Below are 22116 nucleotides of genomic sequence, written 5' to 3' on the forward strand. Positions count from 1 at the left end.
ATGTTTGCACTGGGTTGGGGTGGCAGCTGGAGAGCCCTGTCCTGCTGAGATCCCAGCCCACCTGCAAGAAGGAGCTGAGCTGCTGCTCGGAGGGTGCCAAGACATGGGTTTATTTTTCATCCATGCAAACGAACAGCCTGGCAGAGGCAAACCAGGGGGAAGAACGTGCTCTGTCCCTCCCCAAACTGTCCTCTGTGACTCGAGTCTCTGTGGCTTTGCCCACAGGTCAGAGTTGGCTGGTGGGTGACCAGGCAGGACCAGCTCCAGCCCTGGGCACAGGGGCAGCTCGTGACGGCTCCGTGCCTGCCGGCGCCGGAATTTCTCTTTCCCCCGATGCAGACATTGTCAAATAAATAGCTCTTCTCTGCTTTGGCTCTTGCATAGTGGAAAGAAATGTCTGACCTGATAGGAGAGAGGAGTCCTGGGCTGTGGAAACCCATGGCTTTGTTGGCAAGTGTGCCCATGGCATGGCTGCCAGCCTGGCCAAGTGCCCGTGCTTGCACCCTGTCCGTGCTGCCCCGCTGGTGGCTGCCTCATTTCAGTTCCATTTCTGAGCTGGATTTGAAGGCCTTTCTCCTGGACGAGAAGAACTTGACGCTGAAGAAGATGGTGGTGATCAGGAAGACGAGCGCCAGGGCGAGCAGGACCCAGGCGCCTACCGAGGCTTGGCTTTTGGTCAGGGACATTCCCAGGAAATCAGTTTTGCTGGAGCCATCTGGGACCAGAGTGGCTGGAAAAGGGAGAAATGAGAGACATGGTGGGTGTGGTGGCTTTGGGCTCACCAGCTCTCCCTTGCTGGTGTCTTGGATGCCCTTTAGACTCAGCACCAGGAGAAATCAGGGAGAAGCACCCAAATGCCCTGGGGGTTTTGGGGTGGCCAGGGGTCACCAAGACAGGTCCATCTCATCCTGGCCCTGGTGAGGGCTGAGCTCTGCCCCGTCATGGACCTGCTGTGCTTGGCTGAGCCCTGCATACCTGAGTCAGGAGTCCAGCTGTACTCGGGCCAGCCCAGGACCTCTCCGTTCTTCTCATTCTCCTTCTCCAGCCATGTCATGAGTGGCTCAAAGTAGCTCATCAGGGCCTCTGCTGACATGTTGGGCTGCCCCGTGATGAGCTGCATGGCCTCAGGCCATGGCTTGCTGAAACCCAGCTTCAGGGCATCCCTGTGGCAGGAGAAATGAGCTCCAGTGGGTTCCCCATCACAATCTTGGCTGCCAGCCCTTCCCTTTCCCTTGGGGCTCTTGGTATCAGCAGCCTGGGTACAGTCTGTGCCCTCAGGACCACAGGGCTGCCAGCCCAAGGCACAGGGAAGGAGGTTAACTTGTGGGTAAAGGGGGGATTGCATGGATTAAAGCCCTCCAGAGACTCCAGCCTGATGTAGAGCAGTTCCTGGGTGAAAGGGTTAATTTTGCAGGTGCTTTTCTGGAAGCAAGGGGGTTGTTTTCCCCAAGGAACTGGGGGCTGGAAGGAGGAGGAGGAGGAGGGAGGGAGCCTTCCACCTGCCAGGGGCCCAGCTACCATCTAGTGGCTGCTTTTGCAATCACAGCCCCAGGGCCCAGCCCAAGGTGCCCCTGCCCCAGGCACCCCCTGCCCCAGGTACCCCCTCCCCACACCCCAGGGGCTGGAGCATCCCATGCTTGGGCAGGGGTGGGAGGGATGAGCAGGGGCTGCCTTGCCTCCTGTCTTTCTGGGCTGGGTTGGAGGTATTTGGGGACAGAAATACCTTGGCTCTGCCCTGCCCACACACGTACCCCAGGATCTTCCCAGCCTCCGTGGACTGGTAGATGTCACAGGTGTGCAGGGCACCCGTGTGCCCGGCTGCATTACAGAGAGCCTGGTGGAACTGGAACTGGATCACGAAGCTGACAAAGTACCTGGTGGAGAGGGATGAGGAGATGGGAACAGACCCTACTGGTGGATGTGCAAGAGAGGATGTGCCCTCCCCTCATTCTCTGGTTGCACCTTCCCACTCTGGAGGTGCATCCCTGGCTTTGGAGCTGCACCTCCATCAACTCAGCCCAACCTGCTGGGCCATTTCTCCTGTAATGTGTGTCTTAGGATTGCCTGGGTGGATGAGCCTGTCTTCCTCAGACAGGGAGAAATGCTCCCAGATCCAACCTTCTCCTCAGAAGCTCTGTCAGAATCCCTGGAGCTGCCCAGGCTTCTGTGTCCAGGTGGTGTCCCTCGAGCCCCAGCCCCGCTTGCTCACCTGATGTAGGGGACGTTGGCAGGGATGTGAAACTTTGCCCCAGGGTCAAAGTCATCTTCAGACCTCGGTGCTGGTGGGCACAAGCCCTGGTACTTCGTCCTGGGCCAGAGAGGGAGAGTTAGCCCAGCATGGGGAGAAAAGGGTGAAATAAAATGGGAGGGGACACCATGGGGACAGTGTGAGGGGTTGTGAATCCCATCGTGTCCCATTGCAGCCAACTGCACCACAGGGAGAAAACACCCAGTGGGATGAAGGCCAAGGCCTTGCCTCAGAGACAGGTCTGAATTCAGCCATACCTGAGGTTCCACCACTCCTTGTTGTACTCGTCATCCTTGATACGCCCATCGAACACCTTCCAGCGCCACTGGTCCATGAGGTACCCGAAGGGCAGGAAGGCGATTTTGTCCAGGGCGATGCTCATCAGGTAGTTAATGTCACTCTCTGCCCAGGGCATGGAGGTGTGAGCAAGGCAGTGCTGCACCCATCCCTCCACCCTGGATGGGTCATTCTGCCCCAGAGCAGGGTGGCCCCAACAGGTCCTGTCCCCTCCATGCACACAAGGCCACCACGTATGTCCCTGACCCCTTCCACCCTGCCCAGCCCCTCCTGGCCCTCTGCATTTCCAGCTGTTCCCATCAGCACTCCCACATTTGCTGTGTGGTGCCCCCCTCCCAGCTCACCTTGGTCTTCCTTGACTTCATCCAGCAGATTGATGCTGTGCAGGTGTTTGGGGGTGGAGACGGACAGGGACAGGACATCCCCGACGGCCTCGTGGAAGCCGGGATTGGCCCCATCCCGGAAGGAGACGGGCTGGTCCTTGTACTGCAGGAAGTACTGGACATGGCCCATCTCGTGGTGCACCGTGATCAGGTCGTCCATGTTCACCACCGTGCACTGCTTGATCCTGCACCAGGACATGGGGGTTGGGGGAGGAGGGAGGGCAGTGCTGCTGGGAAAATCTCTGGGAACCATCACATCCCCTTGAGCTGTTTTTCCCTTTGGCCTCCCTTCCCATGTGCCCCCACCCCACACGTGATGCCAGGCTGGGCTGGTCCTGCTCCATGGGGTTGGTGTCTCTCTTCCCCTGCATCTCCTGCTGACCCTGCCCCTTCCCTGTCCCTGTTCATTGGGTTTTCCATTCTCCAGGGCAGGGCAGGGAGGGCACTGATTGCCCTCCGTGCACCATAGGAGCACCTGCCAGCAGTGCCAGCACTTTGGGTTACAGTGGCAGTGCCATAGTGGGGGTGCCACAGCCCCAGAGCAAGAGACACTGTGGTGGCATCAGCCCACATGCCCTCGTTCTACAAAGGTGCCGCTTTCTGCCCCAGCACCACACGAGGTGTGGCCACCACCTGCTCCCCACGGGCACCTGAAGTCCTTGCGGTTGTAGAAGTCCCAGGCCGAGGCGTGACACACCACCTCCCGCCCGTCCGACGGCTTCTCGATCATGGACTTGTTCCAGAACTCCTCGGGCATGGGGATGAGGCCCAGGGAGGTAAAGAAACGGTCTGACTCCTCAAACATCTTCTTGGCTGTCCAGCCCTGGGGAGAGAGCAGGGGCTGGTGAGGGGCAGTGGGGGATGCTGGGGTGCCAGGGGCTGTGGGAAGGATGGGAAGCCAGGGATAGCCTTGTTGTTCTGGGCAGAGGGATCCTTGGGGATCAGCTGGAGCTGGATCCAGCCATCGGCATATCCAGGTGGGGAGAGAATAGAGATGAGGTGTGGATTTTTTTGGCAACATCAGATCATTTGGCAACAGCTGAAGGGTGCTGGGTCCTGAGGGGCTTCCCCAGAGCAGCTTGGAAAAGCACTGACCTGTTCTTTCATGGCTGGGGTGGCATCCACCTTGGTGGCATTCGGGAAAGGCATCACCAGGTCGAAAATATTGGACCATGACTGAGCCCACATGTTGCCTGGGAAGGACAGGAGGATGAGAGGAGGAAGGCAGGGAGAGGAGAGCAAAAGGAACCAGTTACTCCCTTCTCCTGCACAGGTGGACCACCCTGCCTGGTCCCTGCCCTGTCAGGATCCCTGCCCTGCCTGCACATCCATGCAGCTGAACGTGCTGCCCTTCCCTGGGGCGGACTGTCCTCTGCAGACCCATTCCATGGGACCTTGGCCCTTCAGCCAGAGCTGAACAGGCACCAGCCTCAGCTCTTGGCAAGATTCAGAGGCACCCATCCCTGGTGGGACACACAGCCCAGCCTCACCTAGCAGATGAGCAGGGATGGGCCCCCTCAGGTTTATGTGCTCTGCCCCGTACTTCTTGTAGAGGGCCCGGCGCACGTAGGCGTGCAGGTTGAGGTACAGGGGCTGCAGCTGCTGGTACAGCCTCTCCAGATCTTCCTCGAAGGTGGATGTCTCATACAGGGATCTCCAGTAGGCCCCATTGTCTGTGTAACCTGTGGCAGGGCAAGAGCAGCAGCTGTCAGACACTGCCCTTCTTGGGCATGAGTCTTGTCTTGCTGCTCAGGCACCCCAGGTCCCTCCATGTCTACGAGACAGTGGAGCTCATGGGAGTTAGTGGGACCTCCACACCTTTAGGATTACGACCCCCAGTTGGATGAAGAGCCCAGTCCTCTGCTCACAGGGGGTTAGGACCATGGTGGGCTCTGAGGGAGCAGGGCACTGACCATTGAGCACGGCTGCCTTGTTGCTCAGTTCCACGTATCGCTTGTAGTCGTTCCTCATCTTCTTCCCAGAAGCATCCCGCCAGCCCTTCCAGGCAAAGAGGAGCTCGTCATAGTCCCGGGAGGTGGCCATGATGTCTGTGAGGTCTGAAGAGAGAGCAGTGAAGCCAAAGTGATGCTCTTGGCTGGACTGAGCTGGCACAATGGTGCTAGAGCCAACGTGCTGCTCAGAGGCCATCACCCGAGAGAAGGTGGAAGGACCCTTCACGACCTCTCTTCATGCCCTCATTAAAAAATCTCTCCTTTCTGGGCCTGTGCAGGTGCCTCCCAGGACACCCTGTCAGATCTTACCAGGATCCAGTGGGAGACAGGTTTTGTCATCCCTGCAGACCTTGGCCAGGCTGTACGTGGTCTCCATATCCGAGAGGAGGGTGTTATACTGCAAAGGAAATCAGGTCATGTAAACAAGGTATCCTTTCTCCTGACATTGGACAATATCACAGCCCACTGAGGTGTTCTCAGATGTTCTCCTCTGGTCCCTTCCAAGGCCAAGTGTGACCCCAACTGGAGGCAACAAGGGGACCTGGGGCCAACAAGCAATGTGCCATTGTCACCCAAACATCCAGGCCCCACTGCAGCCTGGGAAGGGCAACCTTTGGGTGGGAAAACCTGGAGATGAGGCTCTTGGCTGTGCGTAGAAGGTACCAAGCTATCACCTTTATCAAGGGCAGGAGGTGGCTGCCCAATGGAACCTCCTAAATTTTGGGGGGAGCCTGTGTGTCCACACAAGTTAGTGGCAAGGGACACCCCATCCTGCTCTGTCCCTTTGCTGCTCACCTCCATCAGCTCATCCTCAGGCAGGGCTGCCCTCTCGATGACGCTCAGCTTCTTGAGGATGCGGGTGACACTTTCGTCCTGGAAGTCGGAGGTGTCGAACTGCCTGGCCCTCATGCCATAATCCAGGGTGTGCTTGGACATGGCCAAGTTCTTCTCCAGCTGCGAGGACAGAAGAGGAATCACTTTGAGGTCCCTGAGTCACAGGCCATCACTAGAAACATCACCCAGCACCCTACGACTGACACCCTCCCCACGGCTGCCTTTGCGGGCACCTCATGGAACGATGAGGGTTTTCATGGAAAAGGGTGAGAATGTCACCCCTGAGCGAGGGGCAGAGGCTGCCCTGGGTTTCAGAGCTCCTCTGAAAGGTGCCCTGGGCTCCAGCTGCCTGCCCTGGCTGTTGGCTCTCCCTGCACAGCCCCGGGGTTGTTGCCATACCATGACCTCCCTGTTGTGGTCGGTGATGTTGGTGTTGTAGGCCCAGGATGCCTCGGTGTAGGCGTTCCACACCTCCTCAGCTGTGCTGTTGTACTCGGCCAGGAACTCTTTGGCTTGTGCTTCATCTGTTATTTTGTCTAGAGGAGGAGATAAATGGGGGAAGAGGGGGGGAACGTCAGGAGAAGCCTCCTCTTTGCAAGAGCACTACCCCATGGAGAAGCCATGGTTGAGCTTTTCCCAGAACTGCAGGTCCGATGCCACAACTTGAGAGCAACCCATGCCAAGAAATGGTGCAGATGGGCACTGCTGGGGTGATCCACCGGACAGAGGATGGGACAACAGGACAAACTGCATGCCCTAGACCCTCCCACATGAGCAGAGAGGATGCAGCTCAGATGCTGTCACACCATGACTGACGGCATCACCACAGTGGCAGGACCACAGCCTCAGATAACGGTACATCAGAGACTTCCTGGGAAGCAACACCCTGTGGGACTCCACTGGAGCTGGTTATTTCTCTTTCCTGCCATGGGAACCACCCCACCCACTGCAGAGCCCCCTGTCAGCACTGAGGGTTAGTGGTGTCCCTTGGGGACATCTTCCTGCCCCTCCCCAGACCTGGGATGGAGCTGCAGCCTTACCAATGCCTTCAGGGTAGCCTTCAGGGATGGGAGGACGCCACTCAAAGTCAGGCCAGCCCAGCACCTCATTGGTCTTGTTGTTCTGCTCCTGAAGCCACGTGGTGACAGGGCTGAAGTACTCCAGGAGGGGCCCAGCATCCATCTTATCCGTGCCAGTGAAGTTGAACAGGACTTCCTGCCACGACTTGGAAGACCCAGCTTTCAACACTTCCCTGCAGAGCAGTGGGACAGCAAGAGCCAACATGAGGCCAGGGAATGGATGGCAGAGAAGCAGTGATGATATCTCAGCATCACAAGGGTTGAAGGTGCTATTCCTGAGTGGGACATGAAACTGCCTCTGAAGCCACCACCTGTCCTGCATGTGGGGACTGAGGACTCCCCATCACAAACTCACACATTTCACACCCAGGGAGTCATCAGGAACCAAACGTGCTTTAGTGACCTCTTGTCTGGTTGGGAGCTCGTGGCAGGGACAAGAGCAGTATTCTGGTGAGGACCACTCACCCCACCATCAGTGGGGGTGTTTCCATGTATTTCCATCCATTCACCCATCTGCAAAGCTATTTCTCCAGCCACCTCCACAGCCACTATTCCTTCCTTCCTTTCTCCTTTCCTTCCTTCACACACCATCTGCTTCCATGCACACATCTGCCCATAGTGCCTGTCCCAACCCTCCTCTGTCCCCACCTGAGCTTGTCTCCAGCCTCTCTGGACCTGTAGATGTCACAGGTGTGCAGGGGGCCGCTGTGTCCGGCTGCCTCGCACAGCGCCTTGTGGAACTGGAACTGGAGGATGAAGCTCACAAAGTACCTGCCAAGGAGGCCCAGGAAGGTCAGAACTGGGGACAAAGGGAAGCAGACAAGTCCCAGAGCCCAACGCCACCATTTGTGGTCCCAATCGCTGGGTGATCTCCGTGTCTTGAGCCGGAGCAGCACATCCCAGTCCCTGCCCAGAGGGCTGAGCCCCCACCCACTGCACCCCAAAACTCAGCCCCCTTGCCAACACTTCCTCTACCTGATGTAAGGAGTGTTCCCAGGGATGTGGTACTTTGCTCCAGGGTCGAAGTTGCTCTCATTCCTCGTGACAGGGGCACAGATACCCTGGTATTTGGTTCTGCAGACAACAGAGAACAGCAGCATGAGCACGGAAATAATAAGGGATCAGAAGAATCAAGGCAGAGAAGGGGAAAGGATGGCACAGTGCTGAAGAAATCTGGCCAATCAGAGTGTGATTCCATGTATTTCTGTCCATCCATCCACTCGCCTACCCATCCATCCCACCCACCCATCTATCCATTGTTCTCCAGCCGTCTCCACGGCTACTTTTTCCTTTTTTTCCTTCCTTTCCTCTTTCCTGCCTACCTTCCTTGCACACCCCAGGCTTCCACACCCCCACCCACCCTCGGTGAGTGTCCTGTACCTCAGGTACCACCAGTCGGAGTTGTAGCGGCTCGGGGGCGTGCGGCCACTGAACACGTTCCAGCGCCACTGGTCGATGAGGTAGCCAAAGGGTAGGAAGGCAATCTTCTCCAGGGCCATCTTCAGCAGGTAGTTGATGTTGCTCTCTGTGAAAAACAGAGCCTGAACCAGGTTGGGAAGGAGTCTGGATAGACAACTCTATGGTCACCAGGTGGGCAAGAAGGTGAGCAGACCTGGGTGAGAAGTGGGGACGGCATTTCAACGTATAACATTGCTCCTGAGAAGGCTGTGTAGGACACAGGTGGTTTCTGTAGATACAGCTCCTACCTGGGGCAACACGTGCCTTTTACCGAGTGGGGACAATGACAGTGACAAGTGTGGTGTCCCCTTGCCTTTAGCCCAGCTCTCAGAGTGAGGTCTTCGGTGAGTTTAACTCTTCAGACCTTCGCCCCGGGGCCTCAGGGTGAGGGGGTTTTGGGGGAATGATCTGCAGGGCTGTCACACCACTGCAAAAACTCTGGAGGTTTAGACCCAGAATTGGAGTCAACTCTAGGACAGTCACAGAATCACAGAATATGCTGAGTTGGAAGGGACCCATAGGGATAATTGAGTCAAACCCTTAGCCCAGCATAGGACCATCCCCAAGAGTCACATCATGTGCAACCACCACATCACGGGGAGCACAGGGGTGGTGACATCTGCTCTTCCCCTTGAGAAAACCTGCAGAAGGAAGGTCGGAGAAGGACCTGATGGAGACCCAGCTGAAGCTGTGGGGCCAGAGAGGGGTTGGCAGCACTGCCCTGAGGGTCCACTGGCTGCCACCACTATGGTGGCCAGCCTGCCAAGGGCTGGCTGGCCGGGCAGTGATGGCTCGAGGCAGGGACCATCTGCTCCGTGCTGTTTATGCAGCATTGGCCCAACACTCTTGGCTGCTGGGATGTCTTTCTCATCATAAAACGTATTTAATGACGCGGCAGGAGGATCCCAGTGCCGTCCCTCCTCCGCCAAGCAGAGCCTGGGGCAGGTCTGGGAGAGCTCAGGTTCCTCTGCCGCCGTCTGCTCCGACGTGGCGGCTGAGAGACGTCGGGAGGGGGGACAGGCTCCTGCCAAGGCAGGCAGTGCCCTGCAGGGATAAGTCCTGCTCTGCCTCACCGGCTGGCAGGAGGACATGTCACCCCCTGACTGTCCTCGTGACTGTGCAGGGAAGTGCTCGGTGCCACCTCCGCAGAGCTGCACCGCGAGATCCCGGGGTGGATGTTTCTTGGCGAGGGAGGGAGGGAGGGAGGGAGGGAGGGAGGAATGCTGGAAAGGTCAAAGCCAATCAAGCACAAAGATGTTGTTTGCAGGTTTGAGGACTACAATGGAGAAAGGAACGGCACAGACGAGCTCTGGAGGGCATCCCCCCTGCCCTCAGGGGTGAAGAAGATGATGGAGCCAAGAAGGGTTTTCTACAAAGACCCAAGGAGACAGGAAGGGGTTGGGCATAGACCCATAGAGGAAAAATAGGTCCTAGAAGGACCTATGGAGTTAAGAAGGGGTTGAGCAAGGACCCATGGAGACAAAATAAGTCCTGCAAGGACCCATGGAGTTAAGAAGGGGTTGTGCTTAGATCCATGGAGACAAAATAGGTCCTACATGGACCCATGGAGGTAAAATAGGTCCTGCAAGGACCTATGGAGACAAGGTGTTGTGCCTACTCTGGGCTGTGTTGCCAGACTGCAGCCCACCCTGGCATCTCCCAAACCCTTCCTAGTGCCGCAGGCAGTGCCTGAGCCCTCCAGGCCACCCAGCTCCCCGGGGTGGCTGCTGTACCTTCATCCTCAGTGGCATTGCTGAGGAGACCGATTGTGTGGAGGTGGCTTGGGGTGGAGACAGACAGGGACAGGACATCCCCGATGGCCTCGTGGAAGCCAGGGTTGGCCCCGCTGCGGAAGGAGACGGGCTGGTCCTTGTACTGCAGGTAGTACTGGATGTGGCCCATCTCGTGGTGCACCGTGAACAGCTGCTCCATGGTCACCGACGTGCACTGCTTGATCCTGTGGTGAAAACAGCACTGCCTGAGCTGGGGGAGAGACCACGGCTGTCTGTGCACACCCTCCACGGGAAGGACCCTCCACAGTCCTGAGCAGGTGTCAGTACCCCATGGATTAAGGGACAGACCCAGTGGAGGGGAAGGCAGGACAGTGTGGTCACCCAAGACCTTGCCTCAGAAGGTGCCAGACTGGGCTGCAGGGCCAGGCTGTGGGTCCCCAAAAAGGTGACCACCGAGGGGGATGGAGGAGGGTCTTACTCCACAGCCCTGTGTCCCTGGGGCCCCCTCAGACCTGAAGTCCTTGCGGTTGTAGAAGTCCCAGGCCGAGGCGTGACACACCACCTCCCGCCCATCCGTCGGCTTCTCCAGCATGGACTTCTCCCAGAACTCGGGGGGCATCTCCAGCAGCCCCAAGGAGGTGAAGAACTCCTCTGAGACCCGGAACATGTGGGTGGCATTCCAGCCCTGGTGGGCAGCAGGCAGCAGGTTATGGCCGAGGAAGGGGCTGCCCATGTGCAGGGCATTGCCCCTGGTGCTCTCCCAGCACCACAGGGATGAAGGGGATCATTCCAAGGGACCAAGGTCCAGCCCCTCTCCCCGTGGTGGGGAGTCCCAGCCCCAGAATTGGTATGGACCTCCTAAGAAGCACTGAGCAATGGTGCTGGTGCCCGGCAGGGACAGGAGAAGGGAGCAGGGCTGATGCCTCAGGGATACTCAGAGCTGTGGGATGGTGCGGACACAGCCCCCAGCCCTGGGACTGGCACTGATCCCACTGCACTGCCCTTCCTCTTTGCCCAACCACTGCCTCTTTGGTCATTGCCAAACTGAGGTCATTTCTTTGTCCCTTCCCCTCTGGACACGGCTTTTCTGCTGTCCCCCATGCAGGTAAACCACTCCCATGGGGTCAATGTCATGGGCCAGCCTTGGGCAACACCCCCATTTTTTTGCCCCTGGTGCCCCCAGTGAGTCCCTCAGCCCATCACCTGCTGCACCATGGCACTCGTGACATCAAGGTTGGGCTTCTCAGGGTAGGGGACCATCAGGTCATAGATGTTGTTCCACTGCTGAGCCCACATGTTCCCTGAGAAGAGAAAACAGCTGGAGCAGAGCTGGTGGTAGGTCAGAAGAGAAACACGGTGACAACCGGGACCTCTCTGTCCCATTAGGGCCTTGTGTGCTCCCCTGACCCCACCAGCATCCCTGGGCACAGGCTGGGGGGGTCCCATCTCTTACCCAGGAGGTGAGCAGGGATGGGACCCCTCAGGTTGACGTATTTGGGGCCGTAGTAGTCATAGAGCTTCCTCCGGACGAAGGCGTGCAGGTTGAGGTAGAGCGGCTCCAGCTGGTTGTAGATACTCTCCAGGTCATCCTCAAAGGTGTCTGAGTCGTACCAGGAGCGCCAGTAGCTACCTGTGTCCTCAAATCCTGCCAGGGAGACAGGGATGACCTCTGGCTCCAGCCCCATCCACCCACCCACCCCCAAAAGCTGGGACCAAGGATCATCAGTAGGATTTTTGCCCCTTTCCCGCAGTGGTGGCACTGGGGAAAATTAGAAGTTGGATGTCTGGCTGCATGTGGGGTGGGGAGAGAGAGCAGCAGGGCATTGTCCCAGCACCAATTCCCACCCCTGACCCCTGACCACCCCCTGCATCCCCCCTGGGTTCGTACCATCCGCCGAATAGGCCTCGTTGCTCAGCTGCACGAACTCCTCGTACTTGGGGCGCAGCGGGTTCCCCGCGGCGTTGTGCCACCCCTCCCAGGCATAGAGCAGCTTCTTGTAGCTGCGGGACATGGCCATGATGTCCGAGAGGTCTGGGACAGAGGGGACAAGTGGGACATGAGAGAGGGACAGGAGGAGGGGGCACATCCCACAGTAGCGCTGCAGAGATGCCACCACCACCACCCAGACCCATCCTCACCCTGGGGTGGGATCTGCCAATCCCAACCCGCTGAGGATGTGGGGACCATGCCATGGCCATGGGGTGCTCAGCACCCCGCAGGATTGGGGGCAGAGGGACCGTACCTGGCTCCAGATCCCAGCAGGTGCCGTTGGGCAGGCACACCTTGGCCGTGGAGTAGATCTTGTCCATGTCGCTCAGGATGGTGTTGTACTGTGGGAAAGGAAAAGATGTTGGGGCTGGAAGAGGACAGGAACGACCCTTCAGGAGGGACCTACAGGCTGTGTGTGTCCGGAGGGATGTGGAGAAGGATCGCTGTGTTTACACAGCACGTTTTTGGTGAGATAAGTGTGTTATCACCCTGGGTTTTTGCACCCATGGCAGGGTGGGAGCAGGGAGGCTCTCTGGGACAGACAATCCCTGCACAGTGGTGTTCTGGAGAGGGGCTGTTTATAAAGCTGTTTGTCAGCGGGGCCACGGCACAGCCTGTTTATCTAAACGGGTTAAAAAAAATACGAGAAGAAAAGCAGGAGGAGGAGGGGGATTTTTTTTCCTGTGAACTTCAACAACAGCAAACAATAGCAACGGGAGGTTTCCTGGAACATGCCCGGGAAACCCATTCCCAGGGAAGGAAATTCCTCTGCTCTGTCTCTCTCCTTGCTCCCATCCCTCTGCTCCGGCTGGGCGGAGGGGATGGGGATGGGGATGGGGGTAGTGGGACGGAGCTGCCCAGGGATGGGCGAGACATGACTGATGTGCAGGGAGGAGACATGATGCTCTCTGTTATTTGGGAGAAGGCAGGGATGGGTTTCCTGGAAGGAACCGGCGCCAGCAGTTCTCCGGAAAGGATTGTATCCCCGGGCTCTGCCGGGGTTTCTGTGGGAATGGCTGTCAGGGAGCCGCGGGTCGGGACGGAGGGGACGGTCCCCGCACTCATGCAGAGGTGAGTGTCTGCCAGCCTCAGCCTGGGCAATATTTTCATGCATGGATATCAAAGGCAAACTGCCCTGAAAGCTCAGGACTGTGATGGGGAAGGCTCAGGATGTCCTGATGTCCCTGGCACGGAACTGTGTCACCAGGGCATTCCTTGTCTCACGGGTGGCTCAGGAGCCGGGCGGCTGCAGCAGCCCTTTTTTTCAGAGGGCTGCATCCCTAAGGAGCCCCGAGGGGTCGGGAGAGCTGGCCCTGGCCGTGGGCACAGCCTGGCTCGTCTCCAGGTGACGCCCAAGACTCTCTGTGTAAGCAGGAAATCTCCAGTTCCCGCTGGAATAGCTCCAGGATGAGGTTAGGGCTGGTACCCCACATCCCTTGGAGACAGGACCCCATCTCCCCCCTCCATCACTGCCTTCCCTGTGCAGTGACACCCTCCAAAATACAGCAGCTCAGCAGCAGAGTCTGCATGCTCTGAAAAAGTCCCCCTAAGGCGTTTCACAGCACCCAGCAGTGCCCAGGGCTTTGCTGGCACCTCCCCTACCTGCTCTCTCTTGCCCAGGGGCAGGTTGGAGGGTCCCAGGGTCTGGATGGAGCCGATGATCTTCCTCAGCTGTGGGTCCGTGAAGTTGCTCCAGATGTTGCCATAGAGCTCCTTGGCTCTCTTCCCCCACAGCTCCGTGAAGTTCTGCTCCTCCAGCGACGCCTGGACCTGCACAGAGAGAGGAGACATGGGGGCTCAGGACCAGCCCTGGGACATGCCACCAGCCAGACCATAGTTTGGGGAGGGGGTTCAGAGCCACAGGGGTCCGTGGGAGTCAGAGGTGACGGGATGTGAGGTGGCAGGCAGGGCTGTCCCCAGTCCGTGGCATCCACAGATGGAGACATCACTTCCAGCCCACACAGCAGTGTCTGCAGCCCCCACTCGCCTGCAGCACTCCTGATGAACACCCACTAACGTGGCCTTTGAGGATCTTTGGGAGGCAGCTCAGGGGTCTTGTGGCCCAGATGGGGTGGGAATGCTGGGATTGGGTGTCCAGGGCACACGGGCAGGGTGTCCAGGTGCTCCAAGGCTGGCTCTGGCAGCTGCCAGACCCTGGTTTCAGAAGGAGCTCTGAGATGCCCTATTTGCTTTTCTCCCTCCTTTCTGTGTCTGTACATTTCTATTTCTATACATTTCTCTCTTGGGTGTCTGCACCCCGTGCCCTGTAAGTGCCTTATCTGGGTTTCCCCTTGCAGAGGGGCACCCATTCATTCCGAGCCCTCAGTTTTGGGTCCCTCTGTCACCCATCTGCCAGCCCCAACCTCTCTTCCCAGGCCCGTGGGGCGTCAGGGAGCTGCCTGAGCCATGGGGGGTTATTTAGGCAGCTGGAGCTGGGGCCACAATTCTGGGACAGGGTGTATTGCAGGTGGTCACATCCCAGCCCGGCCACTGTCAGCTGCATTTTTGGGAAACTGAGCTTTTGAGAGTGTCCCGGCCCAGGCCATGCACAGGGTGGAGTGAGACCGTGCAGAGCTCCTGGTTGGTGTCCATGTGCCAGCCCAGTGTGATTTATGGAGCTCATTAGCTGTGACTCGTGGCATTTTTAGCCCGGCTCCAACACGCCTGGTTTGTTTTATTTTAATCTCCGCATTCCCTCAGTTGGCAGTGGGGAGGGAAGGGAGTCGTGGAGCAGCAGGGTTGGAGCTGCCCGGGGCAGACACACCCACGCAGCCCTAGGACAGGGTGGTGGGAATGTCAAAAGTGCCAGGTGCCCTGGCAGCCCAGCAGCAGGCTCCCACCCTTCCCTTGGACACCCCAGTGCCCACAGCATCACTCCAGGTACCAACCGGCCCCAATCCCTCGACATGCCAGGGTGTGCCAGCCCCACGGACACCCTGCTCTTGCATCATCCCACTGAACAGGGGACATCTTTACCCCTCCCCAGACCCTGCACGGAGCTGGGGGAGCAGGAGGAAGCAGAGTCCAGCTGTGTTTTGTCTTCTCCTTGAACAGGAGCCTGTGTTTGGTCAAGTGAATCGTGCCCTAAACTCTCCTGACAGCTCCGGTGGAGCGAGCTGAGCCCAGCGGCACTGCCCGAGACCCCCTCGCCGTGCCCGTGCCCACCAGCCCTGGCCCTTTGCCTCCACATCTGGGATCTCTCTCTTGGGGGGGGTGCACCTGTGCGTGGCTCAGAGGCCCCTGGACATCAGCAGCCCCCAAATCTCCCACCCTGGTCTCTCCCTGCTCCTGGTAAAGGCTCTGGATGCAGCCCAGGAAACTGGGACTGCCCTGCCCCGGACACCTGGAGAAGTTGTGTGCCCATGAGCAGCTCACAAACCCCAAACACCATCATCAACCTCTCGCCCAGAGCCCCAGCTTGCAGGAGATGGTTCATCTGTCTGTCCAGAACCCCTCTGTCCATCCCTGCCCCTGCCTTCAGCCTCCTGCCCCCCATGTCACTTTGTCCCAGGGCCACCCTTCGTGGCAGGTCCTGGAGCTGCCCATGCCATGTTGGCCTGACTTAGTCCCTCTTATGTTACAGCCCAAGGCTTCCCCAGATCCCCCAAATTCAACTTTTTGGGTCCTGCTGTCCAGCTGTTAATCCTTTAGCAGTCAGTGCCTCCCCATCCCACCACACACCTCCAGGTTGCCCCATGGTGGTCTCATCTCAGGAGTTTGGATCCCCACTTCTACCTGGGCTGGCTTAGGAGCCTTGACATCCCAGGGAGCTCCTGGACATGATCCTCACACGTTTAATAGCACAGAAAAGGGTGAAAGCCAGTCTGGAAATACCTTTTGAGAAAAGCCCATGCAAGGTGCTCTCCTGGCCCTAACCTTGGACTCAGCACTGCTGGGATGCTCCTGCTCCGCCCCAGGGTCCCTGACCCCACCACACCTGGAGTCTGGGCTGGCTGCCTGCCCAGACATCACGTCAGCTCACCAAAAAAAAGGCTGAAGGGGAACTTGGGCCCTCTCGGGTGTCCTGCCAAGTTGGCAGTGGCCAGACCCAGCAGGGATCTTTCCCCCTGCACAGGAAGACGTGTTTCCTTCCTGCACAGGGCACACTGCACTCCCACCCCTGCAGATCTGGGGGGTTCAGGGCTGTGTGGTAGCCCTTGGGTGACATTGGGGTCCCTGAACACACCTTGGTTGTGTATGGGCTGCACCTAGAGCTGTAGGGGTGGCAGGTTATCCCTGAGCTACATGTGGTGACCTGTCCATGACCCTGTGCCGGGGCCACCAGCAGCTCCCTGGGCACAGCAAGATCCAGGGAAACCTCCACAGCCTGCCCGGGCACTGCCATCCCCTGGCCTGGGTTGTGCTGCAGCTCACCCAAGTGAGAGTAACCCCTGGGTTTCTCCAGCTCCCTGACCCACTAAATCCAGCCCAAACACACACAGACCCCCGGGAAAAGAAGCACATGCCTGTGGGATGCACATACAGTTGGTCCCCACAGGGACTCTGCCTGCACGTAGCTGGGCTGATGTCTAATTCCCAGCAGCCTGGAGTGCTTTCCCAAAGCTGGCTTCGTCCCCGTGGACAGGGGACACATGCACAAGGGATGGCAGCCTCAGTCACGATGCCACCCAGTTGCTTGTGCACTTTGAGTCTGCCCCAAACTAAAACCCCCAGCACTGGGACGTGGTGACAGCAGGCAGGGATGGGGACAGGGACACTTGACACCTGACCCTGGTCTGGGAAGGCGGGGGAGGCAAGTGGAAGGTGCTGGGAGTAAGGAATCATCTCTAAAAATAACCTGGACTCTGTTTTGGGACCAGAGCTGTCACTCTGGGGCACGGCCTCTCCAAGAACCAATCTGGGGCAAACCCCTGCGATTCCCGGACTACGAGTCCCAGCCCAGGTTTGCCATCCCGACGTGCCGAGACAGGAGCCCCGCAGGGAGGAAGGGAAGCGCCCCAAGTGCCTCCACCCTGCCCCAGCCCCCCCAGCCCCCGGCGCTGGGGCCACCCCCGTGGTGACATCGCCCCCCGTCCCGCCACCCACCTGCAGAGCAGCGTTTTCCGCCGTCAGGTTGGTGTTGTAATTCCAGCTGGCCGAGACGCTCTCGAAGAGGACGAGCTCGGCCGTGCTGTTGTAGTCACTGGCGAAGAGGGCGGCCCCCTCCTCGGTGCCGGGATGCTGGGGGGGCTCGAACTGGGCCCGAAGGGCACCTGCCAGGCTGAGCCCGAGCAGCAGCCCCAGCGCTGGGGGCATCGCGGCGGGAGCGCTGCGGGAGGGGGGGCCCCGTTCGGTGCCTTCCGAGACAGCTTTGCCTCCGCTGCCGGCTGCTTATAAGCCAGCAGCCTTCGCGCAAACCCTGCCCACCGAGCCTGCCTCCCCTCGCAGATAAGACCGGAGCATTCCGCTTTCCCTTCGGCGGCTCCAAGGCTTGCGGGGAAGGAGCGGGGAGCGAGCGCTGCCTCGGGGTGCAAAGTCCCTTTGGCTCCTGGCCCTGCCGGGAGGGAAGGGGAAGGGGCTGGGACGGGAGGGAGGGAAGGAGATGGAGGAGAATCAAGGGAAAGGCAGAAAAAAGAGAAAGGAGGAAGGCTGGGGTGCACGGGGTGGGTGAGAGGCACCTCCATCCCTGCAGGGTCCCGGTCCCCTCCCGGCTCGGCGCGGGGGAATCCAGCTCGACTGGTCCATGGGGCTTGGCAGGACACCTCACCCCACACTGACATCACACGGGGGATGCCCCTTGGAAGCACCTTGGCCACCCACCACAGGGCACAAGGGCAAGGGGAGGAGGGAAAACACTCCTGTGGGACACAGCCAAGGTCCATCTCATGCTGCTTCCTGCCAAAGTGACCCCCTTCCCGGCATAGCCTCGTTTTTCTGAGATATTGAGTGTTTCTCCTGGCTGTGAGGGAAATCACATCACATCACACCAAGTGTTATGGACTTGGAGGAATTAGGCTGATGACAAACAAGTAACAAAAAGCTCCTTCAAAATGAAAACCAGACCCATGTCAGTGGGCTTGACAGTTCCTTTCTATTTTTTTGTTTTGTTTTCCATTTAATCCACTAAATCCCTTCTCCCCAGGGCCCGGCCTCAGCCCTGGGAACTGTGCCTGGGCTGAGCTTAGGCCCTGGGTTGGCTGAGCCCATCACTCCTTGTTGGGACAACCACCCCATACGGACACAGCAGACACCTGCCATGGAGGGGGAGCTTCTTTTAGGGGGAGAGAGGGAAACCCCTTGACTTTTTGACCCTACCGGGGGCTGTGAAGCAGCTGAGCACCACCATGGCCCTTGGGGTGAGTCCAGGGGGTGGGTCCACAGGGACAACGTGGCCCCTCGACAAGAGGCAAGTCCTCCTGCCAGGACTGGGAACCCTACAGGGTGTGCAGGGCCATTTTAAAAAAGAAGGGACTTAGGAGACTGCAACTCTGACATCTATCAAACCTCCTGCCAAAAATCACGACTTCCCACCCTGACCTACCACCCACCACCTGCACAGGCTGACCTGGACACCCAAAAATCTTTCATCTCCCTGATCCCAATCCCATAGGGGAGTGCCAACAGCACTGGCACCACCTGTGAGCCTGGACACCATGGAGCTGGGGGCAAAGCCAGCATCTACCTGTATCCCCCCCTTGACCACCCCTTTCCCCACCAGTCACAGCTCTGTGGAAAGTCCAGTTTACTGGGAAGTTGGAAAAAAATGGTTGGTTTGGCTCCAATTTGGCTGGAGCCCAAGTGTCGATGAATGGAGATTTCCTGCGCCCCTCCAGCCTCTGTTTCCAGCTGCTCCAGGGAGGGGTTTTCCCAGCTCTGGGTTGTTGTGGTGGAGCCTCCGGCACCAGTGGGGGTTTTGGGAGAGCAGTGAGGCTGAAACAGTCTGTGCAGTGTCACTGGTATCCGGGAATCCCAGCCAGGGAGGGCTTTTCCAAGGTGGATGTGTCCAGTGGATGATTCTGCAGGGGAAGGGCAGCTCTCTGTCACTTCACACATGAGCATCTCCCAGGGCTGGTGCAAGAGGGGCTGCTGCTGCTGCTGCTGCTGCTGCTGCTGCTGCTGCTGCTCCTGCTCCTGCTGCTGCTGCTGCTGCGGGACTTTGTGCTGGGGAAGAGGTTCCTCTTCAACGGCTGCATCTCCAAGGGTGCCCACGGCTCTGTGTCATCCATGCTATAAAACTCCAGCTGGGATCAGGCAGAAAAATATCCCACATGAAGGAGAATGCTGGCAGGTGATGTGACTGTTGGCCCAGGAAGGCAGAGCTGGCAGATGCCCGTTGGTGCCTCTGTGCTGCTCCAAATCCATGCTGGGGCACAAGGATGGGCTCAGAGACCCCCATGGGCACCCTGCGGAGCAGGAGGATCTGTCCCTGCTCTCCTCACCCCTCTCAGGGATGCTGGGGTGGGTCATGGACACCCATCTGCTCCCAGCACTCAGGGTACCCAGGGCTGCCAGCACCACGGACCAGAGGGACAGGAATACCGAGGGATGTGAGAAATGCGTTGCCACGGAGACGGATGCTGAACCGTTCGGGGGGACGCCGGGCGAGATGTGGCATCCCCAGCGACTGCCCTGGCCCAGGAGGAGACTTCCCATCATTTCTCATCGCCATCATCCCCCTGTGGAGACTTTGTCCTCCCCCTACCCGGGTGCGTGTGCGTGGACACGCGTGCGATGGCCGGACTGTCGCCGCGGTGCCTCACGCGAGGAGCAGCACGACTTGCTCCCGGCATTTCGGATCAGCTCCTTGGCTTGCCAGACCTGCAGAACCTCCCTGCCCACAGTGCTGGAAGGGGTACTCACTGGTGCAACCCAGAATCCCCAAAATAAGGAAATACGGAGTGTTGACAGCAAGTGTTTCTTAGGGGAGATGCAAGGTGTTGTCCATGGGGGTGGTGTGATGGGAGAGGGTGAGCAGTGGTGCTGGAGCAAAGGAGCAGAGATTTGGGGATGGTCCAGGTGCTGGCTGGGAAGATTTTGTGATTTATCTGGGTATATCCCAGCCCTAAGACCTCTGCCTGGGGACGCTCAAGATCATTTTTCCCTTCTTTTGTTATAAACCACATTTTTGGCTTCCCCATCCCATTTCTCAAAGGGTCCAAGGGTGCTTCAAAACTTCTAATTGAGGAACCAAGGAGCTTCTGGAGGGGAGAGAAAGGATTCCCCTCTGGTGAGAAAGGATTCCTTCCTGATTTAAACCTAAAAAGACCTTTTTTAAATCGGATGTGCAGCCTCATGTGTCACTTTTCCTGGTGGCTGTGGTTTGGTGGGCACGGTGACTCCTGTGCCCCTTGGTACAAACCACTGCGTGGAGAATTTTTTCCTCCCTCTCCAGACCCCGAGTTTAAAGGCTGCTGCTTTATTTACTGATGAATTCAATCAATTATCATAGTGTATAATTCACTAAGCCGCTTTCCCAGCTGTGGTGACGCTGCCGTGAGGGAGACGGGAAAAAAACACTTCTCCAGTCCAAATTTTTCATCTAAACAAACAGCTTTTATTCTCATCTTCTCAAAAAAAATGAAAGGAACGCCCCAAGCAACTGGAATTTTTGCCATTTATTTCAGACCTGTGATTGCTAAAATGATTTTGAACCATTACAGTAACTACTGAGGCTGGTGCAGCCCCTCGATGTCACCTGGGTTTGGGGGCTGCGACAGCAGGAGGGGCCCAGGAGTCCTCACTCCTGCTGTCTGACTGCAAAAGGTCTCAGCAGAGGGGTTTTGCAATGCTGTGGGGCTCTTTCCAGCTTTTCCCTGGATGAGGGAGGTGTTTAAAGCCTGGCGAGTCCCCTCTGCGTGGGGATGGGGTGCAGTGGGAGCTCACCCTGGCCCCAGGGTGCTGCTTTATCACCAGAAGTGCACATTCAGTGTGACAAAGAAAAGCTTTTCAGCAGAAAGCTCCTTATCATCACAGTTTTCACCCCACCCCAAAGGCAACAATTTCCAGCACAGTCCTGCCCTAGGAGGAGGGTTTATTGTTCCAGGAAAAAGCTGGTCCTGGTGCAAGTGTGGGGACACAGGTGACCCGGGCTGGCAGCATGGGGCAGCCCCAGGGGGACCATGTGTTTTGCCCAGCTGGGCAGCTCTGTGGGGCCAGAGGTGGATGGGAAGGGGATGGAGATGTGGTTTCCACCATCAGATCTCTTCAGCCTTAATCCCCAGACTGGGACCAGTGCCAGCAGCCCAGGCACGTGCCCGCTGCAAGGAGGGCCCTGAGGATGTGCAATGACAGTACAAGGTCCTGGATAAGCAGCATGCCAGAGGCAGTGGTGGGCTCAGGGCCTCTAAATGATGCCCAAGTTTTGGGAGAGTCCTAAACAAACACAAGACCCCCATAGTCCAACCCCTGGGGAGCCGCCAGCCACAGTGCTGGGCATGTGGCCAAGAGTGTCACAGGGCAAGAAGTAAAAACCTGGCCAGAAACCATCCCTAGTTCTTCGTCCTTCATCTTTCATCTGTCCTCCTTCATCCCTCCTCCCTCCTCCTTCATCTTTCATCCTTCATCCCTCCTCCCTCCTCCTTCAGTCCTCATCCTTCATCCCTCCATCCCCCCATCCTCGCCATCCAGCACTGGGCACTGATACGGGCTGAGCAAAGAGGCCAACGAGTTCCCTCTGCAACCGTCAGCCCAATAAAACATGGCAAAGTCCATTATTCCCCCTGCTGGTTTTTTCCCCCCCCCCCTTTCTTTAATAACCGAAAACAATCCCAGCCCCGAGGCGAGCGAGCGTGACTGTTCTGGGAGCATTAATCATCCCCCGGGAGCCCGGCGCGGGTTATCGCTGCTGTTTATCCAGCCTGCTATTAAAAAAACCACCATAAACGCGCCTTCAGCCTCTTCTGAAAGAGATTAAGTGTTTGCACGGGCTGTGCCGTGATCCTATCGCCCGCCCCGCTCAGCAAAGTTCTGCTGCTGGCAAGGAGGAGGGACAGGGTGGCTTAATCGCTGCCAGGAGGAGAACCAGAGCCTTTTCCAGCTGATTCGCAGCCTGGGAAGGAGCCAAGTTCTTCGTCCCAGCTGGGAATCACCTATTTTTCAGCCTTCCCAGCACCCCAGGGAACTGGGGATCAACCCCTCTGATGTGATGCAGTGCTTAGTCCCAAGCCACTGCTCAGCCACCCTCTTGGCAGCCAGGGAGCCCT

General features: G+C 58.1%; 1 protein-coding gene across 2 annotated transcripts; it reads right to left on the reverse strand.

Moving 5' to 3' along the window:
* Positions 1 to 90: 90 nt before the first annotated feature.
* ACE (angiotensin I converting enzyme) lies at positions 91 to 17419 on the reverse strand. Of its 2 annotated transcripts, XR_007899978.1 has the most exons (26): positions 17021 to 17419; positions 13577 to 13744; positions 12228 to 12315; positions 11873 to 12016; positions 11438 to 11629; positions 11188 to 11285; positions 10497 to 10669; positions 9985 to 10208; positions 8174 to 8318; positions 7769 to 7867; positions 7442 to 7564; positions 6755 to 6966; positions 6114 to 6250; positions 5676 to 5834; positions 5190 to 5277; positions 4842 to 4985; positions 4419 to 4610; positions 4024 to 4121; positions 3579 to 3751; positions 2890 to 3113; positions 2506 to 2650; positions 2210 to 2308; positions 1752 to 1874; positions 976 to 1163; positions 480 to 730; positions 91 to 269 (listed from the first exon to the last, which is right to left on the reverse strand). XR_007899978.1 is itself a non-coding variant. In XM_051768660.1 (25 exons), exons 1-25 carry the CDS (start codon positions 17228 to 17230, stop codon positions 534 to 536), a joined length of 3843 nt encoding a protein of 1280 aa, XP_051624620.1. In that variant the 5' UTR covers positions 17231 to 17419; the 3' UTR covers positions 91 to 533. The 2 variants fall into 2 exon arrangements, 1 of the variants encoding a protein (XP_051624620.1); XM_051768660.1 differs by having other exon boundaries at positions 91 to 730.
* Positions 17420 to 22116: the final 4697 nt, after the last annotated feature.

The sequence above is a fragment of the Manacus candei genome, unplaced genomic scaffold (assembly GCF_025592945.1).
Source record: "Manacus candei isolate 608988 ecotype Guabito, Panama unplaced genomic scaffold, ASM2559294v1 h1tg000096l, whole genome shotgun sequence".
Classification (NCBI taxonomy): Eukaryota; Metazoa; Chordata; class Aves; order Passeriformes; family Pipridae; genus Manacus; species Manacus candei.

Bases quoted from the DNA above. Each gene is read 5' to 3' on its own strand.
- ACE (XM_051768660.1), bottom strand. From the start codon at position 17,230: ATGCCCCCAGCGCTGGGGCTGCTGCTCGGGCTCAGCCTGGCAGGTGCC. The intron at 3,752-4,023 runs GTCAGTGCTTTT...CTCTCTCCCCAG, and splicing joins CCCCAGCCATGAAAGAACAG to GGCTGGACAGCCAAGAAGAT. The intron at 2,309-2,505 runs GTATGGCTGAAT...TCTCTGGCCCAG, and splicing joins AAGGAGTGGTGGAACCTCAG to GACGAAGTACCAGGGCTTGT.